Here is a 20,879-nt window from a genome sequence, read left to right on the forward strand (position 1 = left end):
ATGGAAACGACGAAAGAGAACGGAGGTTCGTCTGCCGTTGACTTGAACGAGAACGAAGAGCAAGGAGGTAATACAGCTTACATTGCGTTCAAAGACCCCAGCAGCACAGCGCTGCTATCCGGTGTCAGCGAGGGTCAGGAGGAAGCTGGGAAGGGTCATACATACGTGACCGGTAACGGGAGGAATGTAAACAGAGACGCAACGGTGCAGCCGCCCCCGCAAAACCGGGAGATAATCCTGGATTTGGTCGCGGCGGAGGAGGAGTATCTCCCCGGGCAGTTGACTGGCAGCTGTGTTATTTCGGGGGTTTGCGGCGACCTGAACGGATTTACTGAGTCATTCGGTCAGGAGGAGCCGGCGGTGGTCGGACTGGGAGGAGGAGAAGGAGGAGGAGGAGGAGGAGGAGGAGGAGGAGGGCTCGGCCTCGCAGGGACTACAGTGGCTTCCTGTCCAGCTGTGCTCGGGGGTCCGGTTTCAGCGGAGATGCAGCAGCACCCTGCAGGGGAAAGCGAAGTGGAAACCCCGGATTCCGACGAAGTTATTCCGGGAGAAGAGACGACCAGCGATGGCTGCACCGGGACTTCTCTCCCCCTTGATCGGCTGCCATTCACGGGGAAGCACCAGCGGAACTGCGCATGCCCCGCCGCGGCCCCCCACTGTCCAGATGTAAACATGCCCAACGGGGATGTTGACAGGCCGGAGTACTGCGGTCCCGGAGCGGATATCGCTTTCTGTAAACAGACCGTGTTTTCCAGTCCGGGGCTTCTGGGCCAGAGACTCGGTTTATGCGACGTGGACTGCGAGGAAGTGAGAGTTGCCAACGGTGGTTTACACATCGTGACCGCCGCCAGAGCAACATGTGACTGGCCCGACTCAGACTATTCCCCCGAAAACAACTCAGACATACATTTCGACCTGGAGGCAAAGCAGGAAAACGGGGCCGGGTCGGGATTTTATCTGAGGAGCCAAAGCGACTTCAGCGGGACATTGTTCTCTCAGTGCCCGGGGGAGAATGCGCCACATGCGGCAGAGCTCCATCTCTCCGCCCCGGTCCCATCCGAGGACTCCCCCACCTCGGGATCAAGTGCCAAACTCCCCTCACCCCGCACGCACGCAACCCTCTCCAACGTGAACGGCGACAGCCCGCTCTCTGAACCCAACATCAGGGATGACGATGATGATGAGGAGGAGTTCAGTGAGCTCAGTTTACCCGTCAGGCCGTCAAGTTTAAGGACTAACCCCAACCTTGTGGTGTCCCTCAGCTGTGATGCCACCCCGTTGACTCCCGACGGGGATGGGGGGTTTTATTTTGGAGACGAGGAGGACTTTCGGAACGTTTTGGAAGCGGGTCGCAGGCAGAGCGCACCGGACCATCTGCCGGACCGGAGCGAACAGACCCACAGCTCGGACACCAAGCTGATGCCAAAGAGGTTCGGCCTCGCTGATTTCTTCACCAGGTAAACTGAAGTGTGCGCTCTCTCTCTCTCTCTCTCTCTCTCTCTCTCTCTCTCTCTCTCTCTCTCTCTCTCACACACACACACACACACACACACACACACACACACACACACACACACACACACACACACACACACACACACACATCTCTCTCTCTCTCTTTCTCTCTCACACACACACACACACACACACACACACACACGTCAACACGCAGTTCACTGATGTGGTACATATTAGGAAAGCCCCAAAGCTACGACTGCCTGCAGAGCAAACAACCACAACTTTAACCCAAACATACTCTCCGTACCTGATTTATTTGACCCTTTGAGGACCTGTCCTCATGCTCTTTAGACTGCTCATGCATTCAACTGGAAAAACTACACACCTTTTTATATCAAATATCTTATTGTTGTGGGACTCCTTGTCCCTGCGATCACTGCCACCGTGCAGCATCCCTCATATTCTGCCGCTTGATGTATTTCCCCATAAACAGGGATGTAAACAATCAAACTGAAGCACGGGGTAGGGTTAAGTTACCTCGAGCTCAAACTGGAAGAATTTAAGCCTTTTTTCGGCCTTGTATTTCCAGCTCCCATCTCAACTAGCCACCACAAAAAACCTCCATCTGGTCCAGACGTCATTAAACACACAGGCCCCGAGTTGTAATAAGGATCTGGCATTTTTGTTAAGCAACTTGACAGCTTTTGCTAACGTGACAAATTGAATTTATTTGGAGATATTTGTGGTTTAACTGTTCCTTGTTTTGGTCAGTGTTGCGCACTGTCCAAATAGAAAAGAGATCACAATGAAAATGGTAATATTTGAACTTATTCCACATAGGCTACCAGACTGACTGTAGTACACACCTGCTTTCCTCATTAAAAAATCTTTTTTTCCGGTTACGTAGAGAAGAGATGGAGGTTTTAGCTGATTTGGAAAAAGGGAGAGAGACGTTTACAAGCGCTGGGGATTTCCTGTTCCAGTTAAACGCAGCTTCATACCCAGACCATGACTGTGTTTGTATGTTGTTTGATAAATGACCTCCACGACAGTGTAGATACCTGCATTTTAAAGAGTAACATTCACTACTGGGAGGCAGAAGCAGCGGTGGGAATGATCTCATTTTAAAACCCTTGGGTTCGATTGTTTGTTTGAAATCTTCTGTGCTTCCAAACTGTGTTTAGAAAGATGTCTGCAGCTACTTAAGTCATTTCATTTGATTATTGCCAGTAAGCCAACATTCAGTGTGCCAACATTTAAATGTGACATTACTCTCCAATCAGAGCCCATTTCCATCCGTTTACGAATACACAGGTATTCACATCAAATGCAATCGGGAAAAGAGACTTAAACAGAGACAAACCGCAAAAAACACAAATATTTATTGGACTTCCCTAATGCATACAGCCCAACTTGAGTGCGCACAGAGTTTCAGTGTTGTGTTGAACACCAATGGATGAAAAGCACTGATTAACAACCACTACTTACTCTCATCGTTTTTGTTCTCTATGGTTTGTTGATTTTGTTCTCATCAGAAGCTTTTTGCGATCATGAATACCTTCAGCTGTTTATATATGTTGTTTGACAGTTGTTTAGCAGCTAAGAGAGCTAACTGATTATCATGTCCTTTCTTATCCCTTACACCAGAAATGGAAACAAGTCTCTCATATCCAGAATGGGGAATAATGAGATTACTTCATGCACTGTTCCCTTTTTTTCCCCAACATGAATTAGGGCTGCACAATATATCGTTTTTTTTAATCGTCATCGCAATATCAACTGGCGCAATATACACATCGCGAAAGGCTGCGACACATTGCAATGACACAAAAGAGATTTTTTTATTTAGCTGAAAGACAATATCAATAGAAAACTGCATTAAAATGTAACTGTACCTTTTTTGTGGTGCCATTTATATTTAGTATAATGTTAAATATGTTCAAAAAAAGAACGTTGTAAATGATTTACTTGTATTTATTTAGATTCCACAATGATTAGTTGTGTTTTAGCAGAATACTGAAAGCAGCAGAACTGAGTTCACTTTAACATCTGTTTATCTGTTTTAAATTGGGAATAATCAGATTACTTCATGCACTGTCCTTTTTTTCTCAACATGAACCTGCAAAACTTTGCTTCCACAGCAATATTTCTTGTTTTCTAAGTCTCCGACAAGAGAAGGTAGAGATACTATGGGTTAATTCCATATTTAAAAATGTCACTTTTATGAGGTTTTTTAACATTAATATGCGTTCCCCCAGCCTGCCTATGGCCCCCCAGTGGCTAGAAATGGTGATAGGTGTAAACCGAGCCCTGGGTATCCTGCTCTGCCTTTGAGAAAATGAAAGCTCAGATGGGCCAATCAGGAATCTTCTCCTTATGAGGTCATAAAGAGCAAGGTTACCTCCCCTTTCTCTGCTTTGCCCGCCCAGAGAATTTGGCCCACCCATGAGAGAGAGAGAGACATCATGGCTTTCAAACGAGCAAAGTGGCAGTTGGTCAAGGCCACACCCCCCACCCCCTCCTCCACCTTGCCCCCCCCTCTCTCCTCCTCAATAGCTACAGACACAGAAATGGCACATACTAAGGAAAGCTCATTGTGGGACTGGCTCTAGTGGCTGTAATTCTGCACCAAGGCTGAATTTTGGAAAAAGACTTCAGATACAGTATTAGGGGACCACTAGGGTCTATATAAAAGAGACTTCAGATACAGTATTAGGGGACCACTAAGGCCTATATAAAAGAGACTTCAGATACAGTATTAGGGGACCACTAAGGTCTATATAAAAGAGACTTCAGATACAGTATTAGGGGACCACTAAGGTCTATATAAAAGAGACTTCAGATACAGTATTAGGGGACCACTAAGGCCTATATAAAAGCATTCAAAGAGCACAATGTCATGGGACCTTTTTAATATTCATATCTGTTCTCATAGAGGGATTAAAGAGGATGTTAGCCGCCCGGGCAACTTGACCATTTGACACACATTAGCTTCTTTTCATAGCCTCTCTCTGTGGCCTATAGCTGTGTAATGGCATGCGACTTGCATGCTAATCGTGCCCCAGTTGAGTGTGTGTGCACTAAGTGATACAGCAGGGCTCAGTGAGCATTGACTCATCGCAGCCTCTTTCCTCAGGCCTTTAGCCCACATTCACTGCTCCCTCTGCTTTCTATTTCCAAGGCCGAGTAGTCACTCCGTTTAACCTCCGCCGAGCTGCAGCAGCAGAGATGTAGCCCTGCCCCTGTCAGGCGTGAACACGTTTGCGTTATCTCAGGCTCCATCTGCACTTAGGGACGTAACGATACATAGATCTGGATATCGATATATCGATTCAGTGATCCACGATCCAATATTATTGACGCAAAGTGGAAATATCGATGAATATCTTCTGTAAGATGCCCCCCTTTTTTTAGATTCCCACTTTATATTTACTATTTTCATTAAAAACTTAGTAATAACATTGTTAAATCGTATTTTAGAGACTTTAAGATATCAGCAAATATCTTATCATTGTCCAAAGAATCACTATATCGTATTGTTTTGTGATAAAACGTGGGATTTACACCCCTATCTACACTTAGGGTTGCAAAAGGGCAGAAGTTTTCTGGTAAATTTCTGGAAACTTTCCATGGAAAGTTAAGCTGGGGAATTTTGGAAACATTCCAATTTGGAAACTTTCATGGGAATTAATGGAAATTATGGGAACTAATGGGAAATTATTAGCCTGAATGCCAGCCAAACTTAGCCCCGCCCACAAAATTCGAGGTCGGGTAGACTAGAATCTGAGTAGGACCACGTCAGGCTAGGAAATTATGGGAATGAACTGGAAATGTTGACGTATTACCCATTATTCTTATATTTGATTTCCCCAAACAATAGGTTATCCTAAAACAAACTAGAAAATAAATACATTAAGAACAGATGGGAATGGGAGATGACCCCCTGATTGGTTGATTAACATAGCGGGCCATAAACCAGTTTGAGGTGTAGCAGATTCAGACCGACGCACACGGAGCCTTTTCAGAGAAATCAGAAAAGAGTCGAGCAGGTTTGTCGAGATGGAAGCGGCAGGCAGATCGGCTGATAGCTGGCTTTTTGTTTTAAACCTTAGGAGGGAGGGAGAGTTCCGGCTCTTTTTACAGCCACGTCTCTGCTACTGTGTGTACATCCGGGCCAAACACTAGAACGCTGTCTTAGCAAACATGACCACAAGAAGCCCAGAAAAAAAAACACTTACATGCTAGATTTTTGGCTCAAAAAATGACATTATAAAAAGTTAATAGAATTTCTAAGCTCCCATATCATGCTCATTACTAGGCTTCTACTAGAAAATGTTTACATGCATTAATGTTCAAGAAACACATTGTTTTTTATCATACTGTCTGTCTGAATAACCTGTATTCACCCTCTGTTTAAAATGCTCCATTTTAGCATCTGTCTCCCGAAATAGCCTAGTCTGCTCTGATTGGTCGGCATTTCTGGGTCTTTTGCATCTTTGCTCTCGGATGATCTGCGCCGCCATTGCAGCCGGGGAATGACCGTAACCATAGACTGTATAATATTAACGGACAGCGCGTGTGTTTGACGTCAGCCATTGGTCTGTGGAGATCTGCTATGAGTCGTTGAATTTGCCGTTACGGGTACAGCCATCCTGGTTGCGGATGTGACGATTTTAGATGTGAGGGAGGAGCCACGTTACATTACACACTTTCACTGGCAATCACATCATAGCCACGCCCTAAAACACCACCTGCTTTAAAATTTTAAAATCAACGAGACCATAATTCAAAACGTGAACACCATTCTGTGTCGCAGAAGACTTAAAACTAGCGACTGAGACCATAAACTCATTATGAAAATGTTTACTGAGGTAATAAATCAAGTGAGAAGTGGATCACTTTCTCATAGTCTTCTACAGAAACCAAACTCCTTTAGCAACCGCACGTGTCGCCCCCTGTTGGAATTCAGATAGACTGCAGGTTTAAGGCACTTCCGCATTTGCAGCACTTCAGCAAACCGGATGCTTTGTCCATTCATATTTACAGTCTATGACTGTAACGGCACTACCTATATATTTCTACCTAGTGTAGTTGTTAACCTCACAGCTGTACAGAAGGCTCGTTTAAAGGCACAGCTGTAACAGGATGTTGTAAGCCGACGTACAGGAATAACAACTCTTGAATCGACATAACTCTTCAACGTTTAGTTTAACCGCCGCAGCTTTTGTGTCGATTGAAAATTGCGCTATTAATGAGCGAAATAACAATCGCTGCCTCCTGAACACGGCTAACATTTAATCAGACTGAATATTGAAGTACATTGTGAATGTCATTCTTTTTGTCATGCTACCACAACACAGGTTAACACAGCGTTAATGAGGCTTACGTTAAATTGCAAAACTATTTTAGATACTGCACGTTTTACAGCTGAAAGATGGAAAAGTTTGTCTGCGTCAGAGTTGTCTTTAAGTAGTTTTTTATATCTTGTGTCATATTGTGTGCTCTAAGAAAGACTTCAGTTTTGAATGAGATTGACTTGAGTTGACGTCTTCATCCCGTGCCACTTAGAGTTCAAACTCTGGAGAACAATGTAAATATTTGCTTGCCAACATTACAAGTTATGGACAGAGAAGTGAGTGGAACTGCACCCTGACAGCATTCCTGAGAAAGACGTACGAGGAAGTGAAAAGAGAATACGGAGAATTCTTTCTATTTGATTACCGCAGCAGTGAAATCCCGTGTGATTGGCGGGCGCAGCAACATTTCTGTTTATCAAATCTCCGTTTGGAGCCTCAGCAGCTGGCTCGGAGGTCACGGCGTCTCAGAGGAAATCCAGACAGGCGGAGAGGAGAGCGGCAGGGAGCCCTGCTGGAAAAGGTCTGCTGCACAGCGCTGAGGGTCAGTGGCAGAGACAGCCAAATACAATCTGCTGCTTTATTTCAACTCCCAGCTATCGGCCTGAAGCCGTTTCCCGAAACGTTCCCCTTTTTTCACTCCCAGCGTTTGTCTCTTGTTGCATTAACATTTCTCAGAGTTTAGGACTCAAGGTCTTAAAGGGGCAGTTCACCCCTCAATCAATCAAAAATACACCTCTTTCCTCTTACCTGTAGTGCTATTTATTTACATATTTAGCAGCACAAGACAGGTGAGGGACATGAAAAAGACTACAGTCTACAAAGACTGCATCATGTGATAGAAGATAATACATGTTTATACAACTTAGACACTACAACTATAGACAAGACCAACAAAAAGAAGAGAATTGCATTTTGGCACTGTGTGTGTGTGTGTGGGAGAGTAGGGCTCGGTGTCGGCAAAGAATTCCTGAATCGATTTGATTCCATTTCACATGGTCGCGAATCAATTATATATGTCCGATTTGACATCAGTTAGGTGAGGGACATTTCACATACAATACCAGTTTAGCTTTGGATATAAAAGATGTAGAACCTCCGCTTTAAATTGTACAAATGAGAAGCAACCCTGAAATATTATCATCTTATAATTCACAAGGTTAATGTTTACATTTAGAACTGACTGTGTTGGGTTATATACATCCACGTTGAAAAGTCGTATGTTAAAAGATCGATGTCGGGATCTTAATGGCCAGAAAATCAACGTGACTTCATGACTTTGCGTAAACATACACGCCCACTTTCTATTATCTGGTATCTGGACGCATTTTGAGCTATCCGCGTGGATGTCTACGCTGTATACAGCGGACGTAAACATGCACGCCACTTTCTGAAGCCAAGTGGCGTGTTATCTGTACGCATTTTGAGCGCCTTATACAGCAGACGGGTTGGGTTTAGGAAAAGAAGAACCGGTTGAGTTTAGGAAACATGACAAAAGCGCATATGCATCTTGATAGCTCGCCAATAATGGCATACGAATTGGCGTATCATACCTACGCCACTTCATGAGATGAGTCTGAGAAAATAAAAATGTTTGAACCCCACCAGCAACGTCTCTTTCCAAATGTTTTGACAACAACCGGTTTCTGGTTTGTCCTCCCTAATTATGTTTAGTTCCATTTCCATTAATTTTACACACACGCACACACACACACACACACGCACACACGCTTCGTGCTTGGGAATTAAATTAGCTGTAATCACCTCCGTGGTTAATTATTTACACACACACACACACACAGCCTGTGCGCTCCACTTGGGAAATGAGGTTAGATCCTATCACACACACACACGCTCACACCGTGTCTAACACATTACATCTTTACAGCATCGTTTTTTATTGCTTTGCTGAACGTAACCAGAGCACCGGTGGCCTCTTCCATTTTAAATGAGCAGCTCCAGGTTTCTGACAGCGCCGGGAAACAAGGCTGCTTCTGATCCCAGGAGCCGCTTGATGTTCCCGGCACAAAGGGAAACGTTGGGTTTTAGTTTTCCCCTGCTGGGACTATGACCTGTTGCATCGGATCTACTAACGCTGTGAGCGTTTTTCTTTTTTGTCTTCTGGGTGAGACATCTATTTACTGTATTATTTGAGCATTTCTCCACATTGGTCTGGCTGATACTGTAGCAGGTTCACTGTTCAACACTCTGTGTTTTTCAGATTTCTCTCCCTTTTTTTTTTTTTTTTTTTTTTTTTTTTTTGCTTCCCACTACAGCTGCAACAATTTGTTGACAAATCAATTGGCGCTTTTCCACTACATGGTACCTGCTGGACTCTACTCGCCTTTTTTGGTTTTCCATTACGGAAAGAAATTACCCGGTCCCTGCTAACCTGCTTTTTTTTTAGTACCGCCTCAGTCGATTTTCCAAACAGGCTGAGGTGATACCAAAAGGTAACGTGAAATAGTTCAGCCAGCTGTGTTTTTTTTTTTTTTTTTTTTTTTTTTTTTTTGCCTCCAGCTTAATTTGAAAGGAAATGTGTCTTTTGGCAACAACGAGGTCGAGGCAAGTCGAGCAGGTACCATGGAATGGAAAAACGCCAAATTAGTCCAGTGGTTCTCAACCTTTTTGGGACCCCCAAATCATATATATTACATCAAATATGGGGCCCACATCAAATATTAGTGATTAGGTCCTATTATTGTTAAGATAATTATTATTGTTGTTATTAGTCCTGTTATTGTTGTTACTATTGTTATCAAAAGATCGATAATGTTAACATTTAATACAGACTATAATGTTCACGACGAGACCGATTCATAACGCAGCAGTACGGACTTTATATAAGATGATGCTCTGACGTCCCGTTCCCATGAAGGCAGCACGGAGCTGCACCTCACAAAGCCTAATATAAAGACACTCTAAAGAGAAGAAGAGAAACTGTCCACTGTCGCAGTGGTGTAAACCGGCAGGTTTTAATGTTGCAGACCACCAGTTTTTGCAAGTAGTGTAAACTCGTATTGTTGTGAACCTTTGGTATAACTCGCCTTAAAACAAACGCCCCCCGAACGCACCTCAACGCCCCCCCTTTCCACAATATTGCTTCCATAGACTGACTCCGAAGCTGTAAATTAAGGTAAATTAATCTAAAAAACCCTGCATAGTTCCCCCTTAACGTAGAGTAGGACTGTGTTTATACAAAGAGCAGCTCCCTCCGGTTGGTCATACCCGACTGGATAGGCAGAAAGTTGAGAAAATAACTTCCTCTTTTCTATTTCTGACGTGTCGTTTCACTTTGTTGCACAACAACTGTAACAGTGCTGCGCTGTACAGTTCCAGTACATCTCGCACGGAAATATTGTGCTTATTTTATCGCTGCATTCATCTACTTTCCAAATTAATATTGTGTCCACATATGTACGCAAAACTAAAAATTGTGGCATTAAAAAAGTGCAAGCTTGTAAGAAAAAAGGCGACAATTATTAAGTTGTTATTATTTGATTAATTGATTAGTTGTCAACTGTAATCCGTTTTAATAATATTTTTTTGTATTAAAGAAGTCATCATTCTTTCCATTCCAGCTTGTTAAATGTGAATATTGTTCTAGTGTCTTCTCTCCTCTGTCCGACCGTAAACTTTGAGTTGGGGACGAAATGAGACGTTTGAGGACGCCTTTTGGGAACAACTAATGGATTAATCGCCATTCGACAATAAAAGTAATCGTTAGTTGCGGCACTAGAAACCTGCCCACAAGTAAACACTAAAACAAAATTATTTGGCATATTCATATAGAAATAAATTCGCTAAACTAAATTGTGATATTAACTGGTCCAATTTTGGGTTTTTAAAAAAGCACTTGACTGAAAACTCACACAACCACTTCAGAGTGAATACAAGTTGAGCCTGCAGAGAGAGGAGGAATAATATTTACTTGGCTGTGTGTGTGTGTGTGTGTGTCCCGTCCGTGTGTGTGTCCTTGTGTGTGTGTCCGTGTGTGTGTGTCCTTGTGTGTGTGTGTCTGTGTGTTTGTTTATGTGTGTGTGTGTACTTGTGTATGTGTGTGTGTGTGTTCGTGTGTGTTTGTTTCTGTGTGTCTGTGTGTGTGTGTGTCTGTGTGTTCGTTTCTGTGTGTGTGTGTTCTCGTCTGTGTGTGTGTGTGTGTGTTTGTGTGTGTTTGTTTCTGTGTGTCCGTGTGTGTGTGTGTGTGTGTGTGTTTGTTTCTGTGTGTGTGTGTGTGTGTGTGTGTGTGTGTGTGTGTGTGTGTTTGTTTGTGTGTGTGTGTGTGTTCGTGTGACCGTGTGTGTGTGTGTGTGTGTGTGTGTGTGTGTCTGTGTCTGTGTCTGTGTGGGTTCACTTCTCTCTCCCTCCTTCCCTCTTTTCTCTTCCCGCCAGCTGACCAGCAAACTGTTGATCTGGCAGCTTTTCTTTCCCTCCAGCATCTTAAAAAAACTGCTGCAGCTGCACGACTGTGGTTAGAATGACGATGGGGGATTAATTCACTACATTACGTCTTCACTCTCTATTTGTTTTTGAGGAAGTGAGTTATTTTTCCGCAGCTTTTGCGTCTGACAATCAAGGACGTTACATTTCAGAGGCCACTTGGATGGTAATGAAGTGCTCTGATAATGACAATATATTCACAGAATGGGAGTTTGTAAGAAAGGAACATTTACAGAAGTTAATCGCAAGAGGGAAACCGTATATACAGTGCTCAGCATAAGTGAATAGATCCATTGCTAAAGTTGACTAACAAAATCATCTTTTGGAAATTGATTTTAATGCCTCAATTAAAAAAATTAGGAAAAATCCAACCTTTAAGGACACCAATTTTCTTTGTGAATGAATAATGTATTGTAAATAAATAAATGTTCTTACTTATAATACAGGGGGCATAAGCATACGCACCCCTATGTTAAATTACCATAGAGGTAGGCAGATTTTTATTTTTAAAGGCCAGTTATTTCATGGATCCAGGATACTACCTGATAAAGTTCCCTTGGTCTTTGGAATTAAAATATCATCACATACCCTTCACCATACCTAGAGATTGGCATGGGGTACTTTCCATAAGGTCATCTCTTAATGCAAATCAAACCAGCTATTAGGCTAACCGACATAAAACCTCCATAAAAGTTTAGATAGGGGTGAACTGACTTATGCCCCCTGTATTTTAAGGAAAAACATTTATTTATTTACAATACATCATTCATTCACATTGTCCTTAAAGGTCGGATTTTTCCTATTTTTTTTAATTGAGGCATTAAGATCAATTTTCAAAAGATGATTATTTTTTTGTCAACTTTAGCATGGGTGTATTCCCTTATGCTTAGCACTGTATATGTAATTTGGAGACTGTCCTGCCCCTGAAAAGAATTCGGAAAACAGAAATGCAGCGAAAACATCAATAAGAGCTGGAAAAGAAATCTACAAAAACATCGTAAAAAGAAGATATTGTAGTTCTGAGTCAGGAGTCCAATTCTCTCTCTCAGTGTAAGAATGTTGTTTTGTTAAAGTTCAGGACGGCAGGAATAATAATAAAACCTATTGTGTCTGTGTCTCTTTTTTCAGGAGCCTGTTTTCTAGGAAACCCAAAGAGCCCAAGGCGTCGTCCCACAATGCAACAGGGTGGCGTCTGTTTGGCAAGACCACAGCCAGAGAGGACGATCCAACTGCAGACCCCGACTCCACATTACCCACACAGCAGGTTGGCTCTTTAAACACCCGCGTCATCTTGTCCTGGGTGGAAACACGTTCAGGCTGTGAAGGCCAGTCGGTGCAAATGTGAATTAAGGAGGAGAACATTTTTTTTTTTTTCTGCTTCAATGTTGCCCTTTCAAGTTTTGGGTGGATTTGAAACTCTTCTGGTTGAATTATCAGAAACAGAAAAATGAGCATGTTGAGCATGCGTGGCATTGAGTGATGTTTTTATACACGGTTGAAGATAAAAATCCAGACGCTGCATTGCATTTCTGAAGTTAAAGGAACACAGCGACTTATTGGGACTTTAGCTTATTCACCGTATCCCCCAGAGTTAGATAAGTCCATACACACCCTTCTCATCTCCGTGTGTCACAACAAGGTCACATGATACAGCCATCTTCTAACCGTATACATACTGGGAACTATATTCTCAGATGGCGAAGCACTGCTACTTCTGCTACTTGGGCGGAGTGATTTGCTCGCAGCGCCTGAGGTGAGGAGTAGCAGAAGTAGCAGTGCTTCGCCTTCTGAGAATATAGTCCCCAGTATGTATGCGGTTAGAAGACGGCTGTGTGTCATGTGACCTTGTTATTTGTACACGCTTTGACTATACAAATCACAACATGTAAATAGGAATATGTTGGCGTTATTTTGTCACTTATTCTGAGCAGTGGGCTAAATGGAGCCGGTTATCTCCAGGATCTGTGCTAAGCTAGGCTAGATGGAGCCGGTTATCTCCAGGATCTGTGCTAAGCTAGGCTAGATGGAGCCGGTTATCTCCAGGATCTGGGCTAAGCTAGGGTAGCGGTGGGTGCGTCAGACAGAGTTACGACACACACGGAGATGAGAAGGGTGTGTATGGACTTCTCTAACTCTGGGGGTTACCTGAATAAGCTAAAGTCCCAATAAGTCGGCGTGTTCCTTTTTTTAAAGCCTAGAAACCGAGCATGTTATCAACCCTGTGAGGGGTTGGATTGGTTGGCTTGATGCTCCAGAGCCTTTCAGAGGCTAATGCTGTTAGCCTGCATCTGTTTACCCACAACATGGTGCATTGAAGAGACTGTAAAATGGATTTACTGTGTGTGTGTGTGTATGTGAGTGTATGTGTGTGTGTTTGTGGTCTCTGGTTCATGGTTTCTGGTTGAATTTAATTAGGTGAGGATTGATTTTCATATCGGGCATGTGTGGGACACAGCTGCTTCCAGACATGGAAGATGGAGCTCTTCTTGGCACAATCCCATCATGCTGAAGTAGCCTTGCTGAAGTCGACAGGACGTCCCCTACTTTCCCTATTCCAGCCGCGGGGTAGATGTCTGACCTTACTGTCTGCAGTGTGAGGGCAGAGGAGACTAAGAATTAACAGCAAACCGCCTCTGACAAGCGTTGGCCTCTGCGCTCGCTCTGCTCACATGATGGCAGCCAGAGTCAGATGACTCATCAGGAAAGGAGCCGGCCATATGCGGTTTGGACTATAGTTGGTTGACACGTCAGATACAAAACTGTAGAGGAGAAAAAGAAGGAGAAGAAAGAGTGGGAGGGCTGGCTTTGACAATTTCCTTTGAATTCAGTTTGTGCAGCAACGCAGGAAATAGCTCAGAGGCTCTGAGGGACAAACGGGGATTACTGCCAAAATGATCATCCTAAATTGACTTCTAGTTATGCGTTGAATCTACGCTGTAGGTACACGTAGTTATGGACACTACGCCATGAACTGATGTGGACATCTCCAGAAATGTAACCTAGGGCTGCTTAATTATGGAAAAAATTATAATCACGATTATTTCAGTCAATATTGAAATCACGATAATTTAACACGATTACTCATTGACGTCTGGAAAGATGTTGTAATTATTGAACTTAAAAAAGTTAAATAAATCAACAGTGAAATTTGCCTTACTATTCCTATTTAAAGTTTATTTTTTCATTCAGAAAACGAGAAAATAAGAGTTTACTTGCAAAAAACTTAATGAGCTCAATAACTGTTTTCCTCGATTATTCTGTTTTTGTGATCGTTGGGAGCCAAAACCATAATCACGATTACATTTCGATTAATTACGTGAGTCTCTAACCCTATTGTAACCACCGTCGCGTCGAGCGCCGGCGTGAGCTCTGCGTGCGAGTCTGCGTGAGAGCTCTGCGTAGAGCTCTGCGTATTTCTTTTAAAATGAATTTCTGCAGTTTACTCACTTTTGTATCTTAATGTGACTTCTCTGCTAACGTCTATATAATTCACTCTAAAGACACTCTGCGATATTGCACTCAGGGATTTCCTAAGAGTGTAACTGGCGTTCTTTTTTATTGTTGCCTTTTGTGTTCAGTTCAGTGTTCAGTTTGTGCAATAAAAGAACATTGGAAATAATAATAAGTTCTTAATTCAACAAGCAATTTGTTGAATTTTACACTGAAAGCAGCAGGAAAGGAAGAACTGAGTACACTTAAAGTGCTCATATTATGCTTTTTGGCTTTTCCACTTTACTTTATTGTGTTATATATCTTTTTTTGTGTACATTATAGGTTTACAAAGTGAAAAAGCCCAAAGTCCCCCCCAAAGGGACTTACCATCTCCAACAGAAAACACTGTTCACCAACTGCTCCAAACAGCTCTATTGTAGTCCAGCCTTTACTTCAGAGACCAACGTGGTCACTTTGGAACACATGTTATAATGCTCACCTAGCTGCTAGCATGGCACGCCCTCATACTCTGCTTCTGACTGGCTAGTAGTCCTTACCTAGGTACTGTCAGGGCACACCCTCATACTCTGCTTCTGACTGGCTAGTAGTCCTTACCTAGGTACTGTCAGGGCACGCCCTCATACTCTGCTTCTGACTGGCTAGTAGTCCTTACCTAGCTACTGTCAGGGCACGCCCTCATACTCTGCTTCTGACTGGCTAGTAGTCCCATATCATGTTGTCAACCAGATAATGAGTCGGGGGAGAAATGCAACGCTACCAAGTGATGTGTATTTTTCGAGCGGTGCATCAAACAGTATAGAGGTAACAAGAGGCGAAACTCAATTCATACTTTGCAGTGACGTCATTACCATGGGTACCTGGCGGGCAAGAAACGCCGATAGAATGGTGCTGAACAGTGGCCAGTCACGGGAATTGCAGCCTTGCAGATTTCCAATACTACAATCCATCAACTATTTAGACCATATGTCACTCGGAACTTGTGATCCATACACAGCACCCGCTGATGTTTTCATTGCTTTGAAGCTGGCCAAGTCTCTATACCAGACTTGGAGTTTGGAGATATTTACATCTATCTTATAGAGAATCCGTCACTTTACACTGCACAAAAAATGAAAGCCTACAAAAGATAGCTATCTTTTTTTCAAGAGTGGATGGGTTAACAACGCTGTCATATGGGAGGTGAAAAACAGGAATATCTTCATAATCAAAGCAAAGGTGAGTGTTACTAGTTAGTTAGTTAGCTAGCTTGCTAACGTTTGCTGCACTGTTCTGTCATGTGATGAAGTCTTCCTCTGAATCCGTACAACCTGCCTGCCGGCGAATGACAGCTTGATAATTCTTTTTTTTTTTTTTAAAACCTTCTGCCAACACTAGGCTAGACCTGACCTCCCGGTTTGACCGGGACAGTCCCGAGTCCCGACAAAAGTTGTGTCGGGAGGCTAAAATATCCCGGTTTACACCAACCAATATGAAATTGTCCCGGTTGTCAGCGATTACATAACCGACGTGGTCTTATTATAGTCCGATCATTAACTAAACCATGAAGAAAGACTAATAAAGCGTCCAGCATATGATTTTAACTGTGTGTGTGTGTGTGTGTGTGTGTGTGTGTGTGTGTGTGTGTGTGTGTGTGTGTGTGTGTGTGTGTGTGTGTGTGTGTGCGTGTGTGTCTCAATCGTAGCAGTCTGCATAATCTGTGGCGCCAGCGTTACGATGTATATTTGTAAACATTGTTGCAACGCCTCTTCTTCTCTGTCTCGTTTTAACCACTCTTGCTGACACCGGTCGCTAAATTTCAAATTAGGCTTTCAGCCAACACATTGATTCTTGAGCAAATTCACTCAATTCACACAACAAATATACGTTATAGAATGATAATCTTGCCCGCCAGCCAGTAGTTGTGACCTCACGTGCAAAGTATGAATAAAACGTTGTGCTGCAGCTTGCAATGCAACATTCTGTTGAGTGCACCTTTTAGAAGGAGATGTCCTAAACTGTTCAAATGTTGCAGATGTTCACTGTAAAACCTCTGTGGATGATACAGATCAGCTTTCACAATGCAGTTGAGTCACTTGAATGACTGACTGCCTCAGTCACATGATTTGACACATACATGACTTTCGCCTCAGTGAGAATGATGCCAAAGCAGCACCAGTTGAGTTTTTCCATCTTCGGAGTCAAAACGTGAACTTTGTCTCCCTCTGCTGGTGATGGCGACGCTCAGAAATCGGCGTATAAAAGGCTCGTTGTGTTGTTGACACACAGCTGGCCCCGCTCCTGTGAATGGACCGTTTATTGTGCGTTTGGTTTTTCGACCGTTAGACCTCAAATATATTCAAGTACACACTGACACGGACACACACATTGGCATTCATTAAGCAGCTGAGATAGGCCACACGGACATGCACACATGCAATCGTAAACGACAGACACACACACACACACACACACACACACACACACACACACACACACACACACACACACACACACAGGCGGAGATTTATTCAGAGTTTGTGCAGAGCTTTTCCTCTATCAAACCAATGCTTCTCTTTGTGCCGAACTGTGTGTGTGTGTGTGTGTGTGTGTGTGTGTGTGTGTGGGCCTGTTGTTTAGATGTTTGTAGATTGTTGTTTGGTATGACACAACTTTAACTATTTTTTGTATTTACATCGCACAAAACAAAGATTTTGTGACAAAGAAAGTCTAAGTAAACATATTTTATAGTAGAACAGTGTTAACAAAGATGACAGTAACTGTATAATAACAAAGTTTAACACAAGATACTTTAAATACATATTTTTAACTGTTTTCCATCTTGGGGTTAGGGGTTAGGGTTAGTTAACCCTGATGGTTGGGTTAGTTAACCCTAACTCTTGCACACAAACCTCTTATCCCAGTGTCCATTAGTAGCTGCGCATCCCACAATACACATCTGCAGTTGAAGTTTTCCCCACTTGTCGTGGAATTGTATGTGTTTATAATTTAGAAAAATTGAGTTCTTTACACAGTTTTCATCCATGTTGGCTTAAAAGTCCAGATTGAAAGTTCACTCTTGAACTTGGAAACCGCAGTTGGCAAAAAATTAACCTCCCTACAAGATCCTTTTAGAGGCTGTTCTGTTCTTACACAGGAAAATTTGAAAACTTCAAAATTGAATTTCCCAGGCCTGGAAAAGTCACAGAATTAGTAACTTCCTTGAAAGTTTGTGAAAGGTTATAGAATTTTGTTGTTTAATGAAATTAATTGTTTCCGTCATCTTCCGTGGAAAACCACACAAGCTTATTTTCTGTAGCTCTTGTCCTACCACGTACGTCTCTCCCTTCGTTTGTGCCAGCTAGCTGACATAATGGTTGAATAGAGTTTAAATCTGATATGTTTGAATAATGCCCGGTAAGTGTGCATTTAATATTTAATGGCTCTCTAATAGGAGCGTGCAAAAAAAAAATAATTCATATTCGAATTGTGATTCAAGCTCTACCGATTCAAATCAATTCATAGAATTTCAAAAATCAATTAAATGTTTTTAATAAAAAAATTTTTTATATATATATTTATTTTTTTAATTGTATGTCTACTGGAATCACATGGGAAAAGTAACTACATTTACATACTGTGAATTGTTTGTTAGTGTGAATCGTTTTTGAATCGAAATTTGATTTTTGAATCGAATCCTGTGCCTGAAAATCGATATCCAATCGAATCGCGTCCCGCTACTCTCTACTGGCCGATAGAAACGGCATCAGATCATTGAACGGTTTTGAAATGTTGTCCGTGAAAATGTGGGAACCCTGGAACAGACAGATGGATTAAAGAAACCTGTCCTTCTAGAGGAAGGATCTCCGCTGTCTGTAACAGTGTGCGTCTTTGTTTAGTGTCCCCCGGAGGAGCAGGAGACGGACTGCGATGTGTCCCATATATACAGTGTCCTCAGCTCCCCGTCACACTTAAGCTGCCAAACCAATTTAAACAAAAGGGACAGGAGGAAGAACCTGGAGTTTGAGCCGCTTTCCACCACGGCTCTCATCCTGGAGGACCGGCCAGCGTGAGTACCAGTCATATATATATATATACACACACACACACACACACACACACACATGCTCACACACAAGGACACACACACACAAAAGGACACAGACATGCACACACAAAACGCAACCATGGACACACACACAGACAGACGAAGCTAAAATATCATCTATCACTCGTTAAGTTTTATTTTTAATTGATACTAACTGAAGCAAGAACGTGAGCTGATCAGATGGCTTTAAATGAAGTGCAAACAAACACGGATCTTGTTATTATTAGTTACATTATTATTATTATTATTATTATGTTAGCATTTTATTTTTTATTTTAGTTTTATTGAAGATTTTCAGTCCCCATGCAGCTCTACTGCTCAAAAAACTCAATTGTTGGGATATGGTCTTACCTTTAGTGGGGTGACAATGGAACGGTGGCGCCAGAAGTCCCGTTGTTGCCTGAATCAAAGGAGCTTATGGTATGGTGGCCCTTTTACGACATCTTAGAACCACAATAAACGTAATAAATATAATATATAAATAGAAGTATACTTAATAAACCTGCATGGCCTGTGTATGTGAATGCTCATGTTACATGCATTGTCAGACGTGTTAACTTACACAGAGATTAGTTCTGCTTCTGGAACTAAAAGATCTTTTCCTGGAAACTCTTCCAATATGCTTGCGTGTTGCGTGAAAAATAGGCGTTGGTCCTATTTCTAGCATGCACGCGTTTTGACGTGGGTGCCAGCTCTAACCTGCTAACATGGGAGCCGAAATAAAAACGGACACGCCACGCAGGCAGTGTGCAGGAGGCCCAAGTGGCTGATTGCCTGTCTGACTCTCAGATTGTCTGTCCCTCAGGAACCTGCCTGCCAAATCTCTGGAGGAAGCTCAGAGACACAAAATGGAGTACGAGGAGATGGTTGCAGGAGCCAAGAGGAGAGGTAAAACACACACACACACACACACACACACACACACACACACACACACACACACACAGGCACATACACACACACACACACACACACACACACACACACACACACACACACACACACACACACACACAGCACAGGCGCAAGTGTCTGAAATTACCATTTTACTATACTTGCCAAAAAAACAGCAAAGAGTTTGTTGGCATGGACAATTTTCCACATTTTAGTTTGCGAGCCTGAGGTTGTGCTTTGATTTGATTGGCTCAGACAGTTCTACAGACTTAAGCGCAAGCAAAAAAACGTAGTGCCGTCTCACTCCCTCTCCGTCTCACTCCCTCTCCGTCTCACTCCCTCTCCGTCTCTGTCTCCCTCTCTCTCCCTCAGAGATGAAGGAAGCCCAGAGGAAGAAGCGTCAGATGAAGGAGCGGCACCGACAGGAGGACAGCATCTCCAACGCCATGGTCGTCTGGAACAACGAGATCCTGCCCCACTGGGACTCCATGTACGTCATTTGGGGGTCTCTTTGTAGTCAGTTTGTGTCTCTTTGTGGTGGTTTTGCGTCTCTTTTTCACATCACTTTGGACCGTTATTATCACCATATCGGTGTCTAGAACGTTGAAAAAGCTAGAGCAGATAATAATTAAATAACACTGAAAAAGCTTAAAGACCAAACTTGCTAATGAAATTAAACTCCAATCATTAGATCTGAGAAAAGTCTTTTAATTACCTTCACTGGGTTTAGGTGCTGCTCCTCAACCTTATAATGGTGGCGGAAACCTGACATGTTTAATTAGCTCATTTTGTGTGTGTGTGTGTGGTGTGTGTGTGTGTGTGTGTGTGTGTGTGTGTGTGTGTGTGTGGTGTGTGTCCGTGTGTGTCCGTGTGTCCGTGTGTGTGTCTCTGTGTGTTTGTGTGTGTGTGTCTCTGTGTGTTTGTGTGTGTGTGTGTGTGTGTGCGCGTGCGTGCGTGCGTGCATAGGAAGGGAACGAGGCGGGTCAGGGATCTCTGGTGGCAGGGACTTCCTCCCAGTGTCCGAGGAAAAGTGTGGAGCCTCGCCATCGGCAATGAGCTCAACATCACACCAGGTACAAACTGACACACACACACACACACACACACACACACACACACACACACACACACACACACACACATACACTTTAAATAAATTGTTCTCACGTTCAGCCAAGCCCATGCGCAGACTAAAC

The 20,879-nt window shown here is 43.0% G+C and overlaps 2 protein-coding genes across 3 annotated transcripts in view; both read left to right on the forward strand.

Moving 5' to 3' along the window:
* LOC114571789 (uncharacterized) lies at positions 1-18,754 on the forward strand. Its single transcript, XM_028602982.1, has 3 exons — positions 1-1,457; positions 12,381-12,516; positions 18,581-18,754. Exons 1-3 carry the CDS (start codon positions 1-3, stop codon positions 18,752-18,754), a joined length of 1,767 nt encoding a protein of 588 aa, XP_028458783.1.
* Positions 18,689-20,879, forward strand: part of LOC114571867 (TBC1 domain family member 12-like) — a 10,964-nt gene continuing 8,773 nt past the window's right edge. For both annotated transcript variants that reach the window (XM_028603107.1, XM_028603108.1), the window contains exons 1-4: positions 18,689-18,750; positions 19,595-19,677; positions 20,056-20,173; positions 20,650-20,756. In XM_028603107.1, coding sequence (XP_028458908.1) covers positions 19,638-19,677; positions 20,056-20,173; positions 20,650-20,756 — 265 coding nt within the window. In that variant the 5' untranslated portion in view covers positions 18,689-18,750; positions 19,595-19,637. The remainder of the gene's footprint in view (positions 18,751-19,594; positions 19,678-20,055; positions 20,174-20,649; positions 20,757-20,879) is intronic.

This window comes from Perca flavescens, chromosome 17, assembly GCF_004354835.1.
Source record: "Perca flavescens isolate YP-PL-M2 chromosome 17, PFLA_1.0, whole genome shotgun sequence".
In the NCBI taxonomy this organism is placed as follows: Eukaryota; Metazoa; Chordata; class Actinopteri; order Perciformes; family Percidae; genus Perca; species Perca flavescens.